Here is a 10232-nt window from a genome sequence, read left to right on the forward strand (position 1 = left end):
AAAAAGTATCATAGAGATTCTTATACTAGAGTTAGATTGCATTTTGCTCCATTTACTCAAAAAAATAGGTAAACTAGTCCTTATACGTTGGATTAAAGATCAAATTGATTCTTTTTGTTAAAAATTTCGTTCATTTTTACTGTTAAAAATTGACGTGGTTGACAAAATAACGAGATAGTTACATGTGACATGCCATATGTACCTTATTCTGATGTATAGTAACCAGTTTTTTACCGTAGAAATGGATGGAATTCTTAATAGAATGACCAGTTTGCTTTTTGATTTAACGTACAAGGACTAGTTAACCCATTTTTTTGAGTAGAAGAGGCAAAATGTAATTCGATTCCTAGTTCAAGAGCCTCCATGATACTTTTACCCAATTCCTAGAACTTGAACTCCTGACATGAGTACGAGAGTGGGCTAAACATCAGGGTTCATGTTGATGATCTATTAAACAAGGGAAATGATAGCAGTTTGATATCAGAATTTTAAGATGAAGTATCTTAGAGATCTCATTAAAATTTTCCTTGGCATAGAAAAAGGAATGGTTTTGAATCATGCACTCAAACTTATCTCTGATATGGGGCTAGCGGGAGCCAAACCAGTTTCTACTCCACTAGAACAAAACCAGTAGCTGAGCAGGACAGAGTATGATGAATGTATACAAGTTACGAACGAATAAAGATGAGCTATTGGAAGACACTGCTGTTTATCAAAGCCTAATTGGGAGACTTGCTGTTTAGCATCTTAGCCAGTTCATGCAAAGGCCTAAAAAATCACATTATTTTTAGTCAATTTAAAGAAAATAAGTATGTTTTTATTAGAGCTTAACTTATATCATAATGATCTCAAAAGACAATGGTACTTAATAAAACTGTGTTGCTCAAATTACACTAAGAGGGGTGTTTAGTGTTTAAAATTTAAGAAAAATTATTTTACAAGTATTTTCCAATTATAACATTTACATAAATAATATACAATTAAAATTAAATTAAAATTTGTAGAAAAATACTAATATTTTGCATAAAATCATTAAAATATTAACCACTAATATAATGACATATTATTTCACTAAATAATAATCTAGAATATAAAATATAATAATACAGTAAAAAATAAAGGTTGATGATTTTTTTTAATTTTAAAGTTTAAATATTTAACAACTTAAAGTAATAAAGAGGTAATATTTTTTTTGAAAATAAATTTAAAAAATACTTGAAGGAAAAAAATATTTTAAATATCCTTTCCTCTCAGTTCCCCCAAATTGGGGTATTAAAAATAGAGTAAAATTAGAAAAAAGTGAGATTTTCGATTCTTTTTGCTTTTCATCTCTTAATAAAAACAATTCATCCAAACAAATGAAAGAATTCTCTTTCCCTCACTTTTCTTAGCTTTCCCACATTTTTTTTTTCTAATCTAAACATGTCGTATGTAATCTCTCAAAAAGAGAAATGAAATAAGAAAACATAAGAAACCTCTCAAAGGTGAATATACACTGATTATCTCTCACAAATACAATAAAATATTTGTGCTAATAAATATAAATAAACCCAACAAATGTTATTGAAAGAAATAAGAGTATAACAAATGAAAGATTTGAATTTTTGCTCTTTGATCTTGGTAACCTTGTTTCTTATCTTCATTTGAGTGTTCTTGGACCATATTTATACTTTCTCATTGATTTGGAGTTGTTTGGAGCAGTTGAATAGAGTTTTTAGTTGCTGGGAGAATTAATTTCATATATTAAATATATTTTGTTTGTTCAAGTATTAATATCTATAAGACTGTTCTCGACACTTAACTAAAAAATAATTATTATAAAGTCATGAGTATCAAGACTTTAAGGGTAGATCTTGATACAATGCTCTTTTAAATAGCGTTCTTGAGACTTACAAGTATAGAGTTATGACTACTCAATAGTTGTTGCTTAATATTGTGATTTACACTATAAGAGTTCTAAATTAAATTAAGTAGTGTGATTATTTATTTTTCATTATATTTTTAATTAACAAAAATTAATCATCACATTAATCACTACTAATTAAGTGTTATAAAAGTTTTTAATGTTACATTTTGTAAAAGTATTGTTTTAAAATACTCTTTGTACTTGAGTTAACAATAAAGTAATTTTACTTGATAATATTTAGCCACTCATTTATTTTGAATAAAATGAAGTTTTTTACTTTTTTTAAAAGGTCATATTTTTTACTAGAGCTTTACTCATCCTTCTAATTTCAAGTTTATCTGTATAATAATTTAAGATTTTTTTTTTGTGTAAATACACTAGATAATCAAACAAGGCATAATGTTATAAGATTTGCAGCAAAAATTGACTTATATCATGATTTGGCTCTCGAGTTATACTCATTTTCTCATTTTAGTATTTAATTTTTTTGTCCCATTTTGGTAGGTAAACTATCCCTCCCTTCTAAATTTAGTCCAAAAAGTTAATCTTGTTTAAAAAAAGATAGCACACCCAATCAATGAGGATGTGTCATATGACGTTACGTGTTTAAAAAAAAGTTAAATTATCCCCAATTAAAGATCAAATTTATCTTCAAACTTTAACATATTTCAATTGAATTTTCAAATCAAATTATTTTTAAAAAAAAGTTATAATAGTTCCAATGCATCCAGTAATTACAAGCACTAACTAAATAATTAACTCAACAATAAATTGAACAACTAAGAGAACACATACATTTTACATATATTGAAACTCAAACTTGAGATGATCCCAGAGCCTCAACTTTACTATTGCCTTTGAGCGAAAGCGTCGTTGACAATTAAAATATTGTTTCAATAAGGTTTTTTTGTTATTTTAATCATTACCTTTAGTGTCAAAGGTTAGCTTTTAGTGTTTAAAAATATTTTTCTTCATCTATATGTATCTAAAAAGAAATCACCTCAAATCAAGCTAGCATTTAATACTAAAACTAACCGATAGATTATTAAAAGATTTTGATTTAGTTTGAGGATTCAATTAAAATATTTTAAAATTTAGGAAGTATTTAAAATTTAACTCATAATTTAAAAATGCATGGTGCAATTAATCCCTAAATTTAAGCTTTTTGCATTTTCTATTGAATCCAAAAATCCAAACATAAATGATGTCTAAATCTTAAAAACTAGGTTTGGTTGACAACAAAGCTCTCAAGTTAGAGTCGGGGCTTAGGGCCCAAAGCCGAATGAAATGACAAAGCTCCATCGCCGGGCCCCCCGCCAAGAACATCCAGATTTAACGACTATAACGGTCGATGAACAATTCCCTTAGAACCCCTTCACAGAAAGGAGAGGGATTGAAATGAAGTTAAATTGTTGTTTGGGTCATTAATTGACTCTGTTTTTTGGGGAGGGGGAAGTCTCAATCTCTAATGGCTATCCCAACAAATTAGCAAGGAAATCAGGCATGGCAGTACTTTCTCATACACAAAAAAACTCTAAAAATAGGACTCTCCACAACAAATTCACATCTCCCAGATCGTTTCCAACGCCTTCTTCGATCTTCCTGGCGGTTCAGATTTCACTCTTTACATGCCTTTCACTTCTCAACTTCCCATCTACTTCACCAATCCTTTTTTTTTTTTCCCATTTTTTCACAATTTGATGCAAACCCTTTGTTAATTTTCTCTACTTGAATCTGTTTACAGATCCCCCATTTAGTCCTTTATTAGTCAACTCAACTCTGATCTGAATATTGGGTCATTGAGATTAGAGTTGATGTTTTTCAAGTGTTATTTTCCTTGGGATTTTCTTAAATTGATTGATTTGTGAATGGGAGATAGATTCATGATGTCTCCTAATAGATCTGAGGGGCAACATTTTCCCCCTTTGGCTTCACAAATTAGTTCTTTATATAACCTCACTTTTGATGAGGTTCAAAGCCAACTGGGGAAGATAGGGAAGCCATTGAATGCTATGAATTTGGATGAGTTGTTGAGGAGTTTGATAGCTGTTGAAGAAGGAGGATTGGTTCAAAACCCATCTTCATCTTCTTCTTCCTCATCATCTGCTGCTTCTTTCTTTCTTGGGAACATCAATTTGAATGGCACATTGAGTAAGAAAACCGTTGATGAAGTTTGGAAGGAAATAGTTAATAACGGCGGTGGCAATGTCAATGCGATGGACAACCGATTCGTTCAACACCAACTGACGCTCGGCGAGACGACGCTCGAGGATTTCCTTGTTCGCGCCGGTGTGATCAATGGTGGGATCCAGGATGGTGTCATTCATCCGCAACAGTTCATGGCAATCGACCCGATGCCCGTGGTTTCTCAACAGGCTGATTGGCTCCAGTTCCAAATGGCTGCCGTTCAGCAACAACACCATCACCACCAGCAGCAACAAATGACAATGATGGATTCGAATTTCAATGTTCCGGAGTCAGTTTATGAGAACCAAGTTGTAGATGTTGGGTACCATGAGAACCAACTGGCTATTACAATGCCAATGCCTGCAATGTCAGCTACATCATCCGATTCTCAACCAACTGCTGCTAGGAAACACAGATATTCAGATGTGATGGAGAAGACTATTGAGAGAAGGCAAAAGAGGATGATCAAGAACCGAGAATCCGCAGCACGGTCCCGGGCAAGGAAGCAGGTTGATATACATACATATACATATATGTGTATGCGAAATCATTTATGAACTTCAAGAAAAATATATATGGATATGTGGTCTTATAATATGTATCTGTTTGTTTGGTAATGGTAGGCTTATACCAATCAATTGGAGCTTGAAGTAGATCAATTAAAGAAAATGAATAGCTGGCTCAAAAGGCAAAAGGTACCTTACTTGAACCTTTTTTTTTTTTTTTGTGAAGTATATGCTTTATTAACAGCATTCATAGCATACTTGGTCTAATAGGATCATGAACCACTTTGCTGGCTTTGAAGTAGACAATTCTAACTTTATTAGCATTATCTTTCTTCTTCACTTCTGGTATGAAATCCTTTTGATCTTTTGTTAACCATTGATGAAATTAACAAAAAACTGGGAATCCATAGGGTAAATGCCTTGTTCTCAGACCAATTTTATGGCCTTAGAAAACATAAACTGGTTTGATAATTGATAAACAAGAAGGTCCAGTTTCGTTTTCAGAAATGTTTTAAAGAAATAAAGTAATAACAGGTTTTTTTTTATTTCCTTTGATTGGATGGCTATGAAGCTTTTGATGATCAATATCATAGGTTCTCAAAGCAAGCTGTAAAATTTCATATTAACTTGATTAGGATAAAAAAGGCTCTTCATGTATGAAAATTTAATCACCCCCACCCTGCAACTATGTTGCCTAGACTTTCCATTTTCTCTGAAACACCCATATACGAGCCATATTCGAACATAAATATAGGAAATTAATCTTTTTAATATACAAAACAAATTAAGAATATAAATGTGAAACACTATCCGAAACTGAGTTCCGAGTGTTGTTTAAACAGGAAGTGGAGATGGTGTTGTCGGCAAATACAAATGATACAGTGCCAAAGTACCAGCTGCGGCGTACCAGTTCTGCTTCATTTTAGCATATATGTTCATGGCCTACGCCATGTTTTTAATCATCATTAGCTATTATATTTATTCATTCTTTGTTTAGGTTCACTTAGAAACTTTTTTTTTTTGAATTTATTTATTATTGCACTCAGATCTTTCTTGAAATATTTTACTTTTGACATTTTAAAGTATGTTTGTAGGACATTTTTTAAGGTACGCTTGTAATGATTCTTTTTTCATTTTTTCTGAAAATATTCCTATATGATATTTGTGTTTCATGCCTATGCAGATTGGATATTCAGATTATCCATTATATATATTTTAAAATGAATATACTTTTAATTTAGTATACTTTTAGTTTAGACTTGATTATGAGTTAGATAATCTATCTAGATTCGAAAGGCCCACTTGAGAAGTGAAAGGATTTAAACAAAAATATAGGTCCAAAAAGTAAGTTTTGACAAAAAAATAAGACTTGATTTCTTAATGGGTAGAATTTTCCTGTCCAAGCTTAGCCCGGCCTGATTAAGTTGTTTTGATATTATTTTATTATTATATTATTACTATTTTGTTGTTATTATTTAGATATTGTATAACTCTAATTTTATTGTTACTTTTTCTTCTATTTTAGATGCATTTGCTTGCTAAGTTGTAACTATCTTAATGTTATTTTAAATTTGTTGGAAAGTATTTATTTTAACATTTTTGATGTATTTGATGTATTATGTAAACGGGCCAATTTGCCCGGATCCACATCAAAACCGAAATACAAAATAAATATAAAATCCAAATCTTATAACAGTCCAAATTTAAAAGTCCATTTACAAATTCTCAGGCCTGAACTAAACCTAACCCGAATAGCCTAAGAATCCTAACCCAATGAACCTAGAGGCCCAAATACAGAAATGGCCTAATCACCCAAACGACCCAATTTTTGATTTCAGGAAGGGAAACCCTAGCCAAACTGCACCGTAACCCCCAGCACCGTACGACTGCTACGCTCGCCTCTGTACGCCTCACGCCAAGTGCCAGCACATGCTCCATACCTGTGAAAAAAAACAAGCAAACAGCAGCAGCAATGACCAATACGAAAGAAAAAGAAAAATTGTATTTTTATTTTTGAACATTTCGGCTATAAAGCCATAGATAATCCATTGTATTTTTTTTTACGCACGCATACTATACACACATACAACAAAGAGATCAATAGAAAAAGCCAAAATCACAAATAAAAAGGTGATTTTCAAGTCCGTTTATTTTTTTGGTTTTCTTCTCATTTGCTTGCGATTTTAGCATCAAAGAAAGAAATATTTGAACCGACGCCGATGAGAGTCCAAACATCTCAGAAGCATGGAGATGTGGACGAGGGTCGAACGATGATGGGGCCTTTTTTTTATTTCTTCGAATTTTGTTTCGTTTTTTTTTACAAAATAGTGTAGGGTTTAAAGGTTTTTTTTTAAATAAGAAAAGAAAAAAAAAACCTTACCAGATCTCTATTGTCGTGGGCCACCAAAATAATGAGGACACGGCGGCAGCATGCTAGATGAAACCCTAATTGAGTGGGTTGATCGCGTTGTTTTTTTTATTATTATTTAAATGATTTGCTGCATTTTAAGAAGAAAAGAAAAAGGCTTTAAATCCTTTCTTAAAAAACGACGCAGTTTAAAACAGGAAGGGTCCGCGCGTCAACCCGATTAACAGGCCAGATCTGCGCCTTTTCATTCGAAGTGGGGAATTTGCGCGTTAGATCCTTCCTTTCGCACGAGCATTCAATTGCGCCTTATTTCTTTTACTTTGTTTTTTTTTAATTTGGCTCTTTAATTCGTGCGCGTATTCATTTGAGTCTGCGGTACTGCACTACTTTTTGGGGCCTAGATTATTTCCAGTTTTAGTCCCTATACATTTACGTATTATTAGCATGACTCTATTTTGGTTTCTTTTATTTATAAATTATCCCTTTCATTTTAAGTTTATTTTATTAAGCTTTCTATTTGAAATACTTATTATTTTAAAATTCATTTAATATTTTTATCTATTTTATTAATTTTTCTTTGTTTTTTTATTTATATTATTATTTTGAAGTTGGTTTTATCATATTATATATACAATGTCTCATTTAGACATTTTGTGTATATTCGTATATATATTATTTTAATGGTTAAATCATTGTTTTAAAATTTATTTTTTGTTTATAAAATCATTATTTTGAAAGTCATTATATCGTATTCTTTTAGTATATTAGATAGTATCTCATTTAAATGTTTTTTATATATCTGTACATATATAGTAATATTAATTTAATCTTGTATGCGTTTCCATGTTATTTTTATAAATAATTATTTCTAAATATATATATGATTTGTAAATCTATGATGTGTATGGTTTATCTCCCAAGATTATATTTCATTATATATTTTATTATCTTTTCATATTTTATAAATAAATTAAATTCTCCTTTATTGTATGAAAATTGTCAATTTTAAACTAATATTCTTTAACACTTTATATACTATTTGATTTTAAAATATTTATTTTATAACACATATTTTAATAATTACGTATATATCTCTAGCTTGTTTTTTTACAAATAGTTTTAAATTCATCAATTCATTAATTAGTATGTCGTATAAATTATGGGTTCATTAGATCGTTATTGTTTTAGAATTGACTTATACCACATTGACTCCTAATTACCATCTTGTTCCGTTCATCTTATGTTAATGGTTTTATATTATACTATGTACATTGTCGTTGCATATTATTTATTCATTTTTTGTATTGTTATATCAATTATTCTCCACACATGATTGAAATTGGGTTATATTTTTAGGTTAGTTATATTTAAGTGTTTATTTTGTTAGCCGATTAAATAAGATATATTATCTTCATTCATCTATCATTGTATTTTATGCGTACATATTATCCCATGCTTTTATTTTTCTTTTGATTTACTGAAATGTTGTTTTATAAGGTCCAATTCTTTAAAACTAATTATTTCATTCTATTTCAAGTAAAATTAATACGTTTTAAGTTGGTTTTATAATTATTCATTTAAAAATTCTTTAAAGCGAAGGCAATGTTCGATGCTTGAAAATTCGTGGAATCGTGCCCTATCGTGCTGGGTTGCAATTTCCCGTTTGTTCAAAATAATCGAATATTCCTTTAGATTTTCACTCATGTTTTAAAAATTCTTTAAAGCGAAGGCAATGTTCGATGTTTGAGAATTCGGAGAATCGTGCCCTATCGTGTTGGGTTGCAATTTCACTTTTGTTCAAAATAATCGAATATTCCTTTAGAATTTCACTCATGTTTTAAAAATTCTAAAACAAGGCAATGTTCAATGTCTAGAAATTCAAGGAATCGTGACCTACTGTCCTAGGTTTTGGTTTTTTCGTTGGACTAAATAATTGGGTATCTTTTTGTAATTTTTAACATATAAACTTTTGGAAGTCAAAATGTATCGTGTTTTCGAGAGTATAAAGGATCGTGTCCTATCGTGCTGGATGAGATGCTGTATTCCTCTGAAACAAGAGAATTTTGACGACCAACTTGAGCCATTCAAATGCTTCAAAAGGAACTATATTTCAAAAACAACTTTAAACTTAGACATAAGGACAGTGCTTAATCGATTTGGTAGCAATTTTGGGCGTAGTAAGGGTGCTAATCTTTCCTCATACGTAACCGGCTCCCGAACCAGTTTTCTCAAATTTACGTAGGCCAAAATTGATTTAAATGGAATAAAATATTTTATTAGGTGATCCAATCTCACCTAAACAAAAAGGATTGGTGGCGACTCCACATTTTCGTTTTTTAAAGTTGATCCCCGTTGTTTTCAAATTCAAAATAAAAAAAATAGTTTCGACAGCTTGTCGACTCTACTGGGGAAACGAACAAGAGAGTCAAGCCATAAAATTGATTATTCGTTGTCCTTTTGTCAAAGAAAGTGAAAATTTGTTTTGAAAATCATGATTCTTTCAATTGCATTTGATTGTATGATCGTTATGGTTCAGATCTTGTAGAATAATACTGCATTACATTGCATTACCGCCGTGGTCACACCTTCTAAGTGGGAGTAAGAAACTATGCTTTCGTGAGGTTTTCACCTCCGAATGGGCTAGTGGATTGCTTCTGGGATACATTCGTACTTATGATTTCGTGAGATTTTCATCTCCACATGGTCATAGGGAAATGTATTCCCCTGAATCGAAATCGATCCATATGAGCCTATAATGGGTGAGGATTGAGGAATCTACTGGTTCAGGTACCTAATCTCTAAAACTGAACCATATATAGTGAACCTTAAGAGCTACCCTTAGGTAGAGCCGCATCAAGACTTAGTATTTGCCCATATGTGTGTTATAACTATCTTTGTTGTGCTAGTATTTTATCACTTATATTTGATACTAACTTGTGTTTTGTTTTGATTGTGTTTTGCTTGACATTGCATACAAAAGGAGGTGTTGATTCGTATTCGATTACTAAGTTAGAAAGTTTAACATGGAGAATGAATTTCTTAATAAAGTTGAGGATAATGCGGCCGTCCGCGCATGGTCAGAGAAGTTACAGTTAGAGAAAGGGGATAGCTTGGCAGACGGATATACATCAGAGTTGCAGGAATTCACTCGCGTCAATGTAACATAAAATGAGTTGCAAGAGTTGAGAGATATATGAGAAGGAACCAAACAGTTGTTCTATCAAAGCTATGGTGATATATCCTATTTGCTAGATGTTAAAGTGGA

General features: G+C 31.2%; 1 protein-coding gene and 1 long non-coding RNA gene across 2 annotated transcripts; one reads left to right on the top strand and one right to left on the bottom strand.

The window, feature by feature from the left end:
* The first annotated feature begins 3115 nt into the window (after window positions 1–3115).
* LOC108485928 (ABSCISIC ACID-INSENSITIVE 5-like protein 3) lies at window positions 3116–5770 on the top strand. The gene is made up of 3 exons (XM_017789768.2): window positions 3116–4602; window positions 4717–4788; window positions 5442–5770. The coding sequence occupies exons 1-3, from the start codon at window positions 3775–3777 to the stop codon at window positions 5523–5525; spliced, it is 984 nt and encodes a 327-aa protein (XP_017645257.1). The 5' UTR covers window positions 3116–3774; the 3' UTR covers window positions 5526–5770.
* A 516-nt stretch (window positions 5771–6286) lies between these two features.
* LOC108486020 (uncharacterized) lies at window positions 6287–7101 on the bottom strand. Its single transcript, XR_001871400.2, has 2 exons — window positions 6980–7101; window positions 6287–6539 (listed from the first exon to the last, which is right to left on the bottom strand). It is a non-coding gene; the product is annotated as an uncharacterized LOC108486020 (long non-coding RNA).
* Between the last annotated feature and the right edge of the window lie 3131 nt (window positions 7102–10232).

The sequence above is a fragment of the Gossypium arboreum genome, chromosome 6 (assembly GCF_025698485.1).
Source record: "Gossypium arboreum isolate Shixiya-1 chromosome 6, ASM2569848v2, whole genome shotgun sequence".
NCBI classification, from domain to species: Eukaryota; Viridiplantae; Streptophyta; class Magnoliopsida; order Malvales; family Malvaceae; genus Gossypium; species Gossypium arboreum.

What these genes read in the sequence shown, in the direction of transcription:
- LOC108485928 (XM_017789768.2), top strand. Translation starts at nt 3,775, where the DNA reads ATGGGAGATAGATTCATGATGTCTCCTAATAGATCTGAGGGGCAACAT. An exon ending in GGTCCCGGGCAAGGAAGCAG is followed by an intron (nt 4,603 to 4,716) that starts GTTGATATACAT and finishes TGGTAATGGTAG; the next exon opens with GCTTATACCAATCAATTGGA. An exon ending in GCTGGCTCAAAAGGCAAAAG is followed by an intron (nt 4,789 to 5,441) that starts GTACCTTACTTG and finishes TTGTTTAAACAG; the next exon opens with GAAGTGGAGATGGTGTTGTC.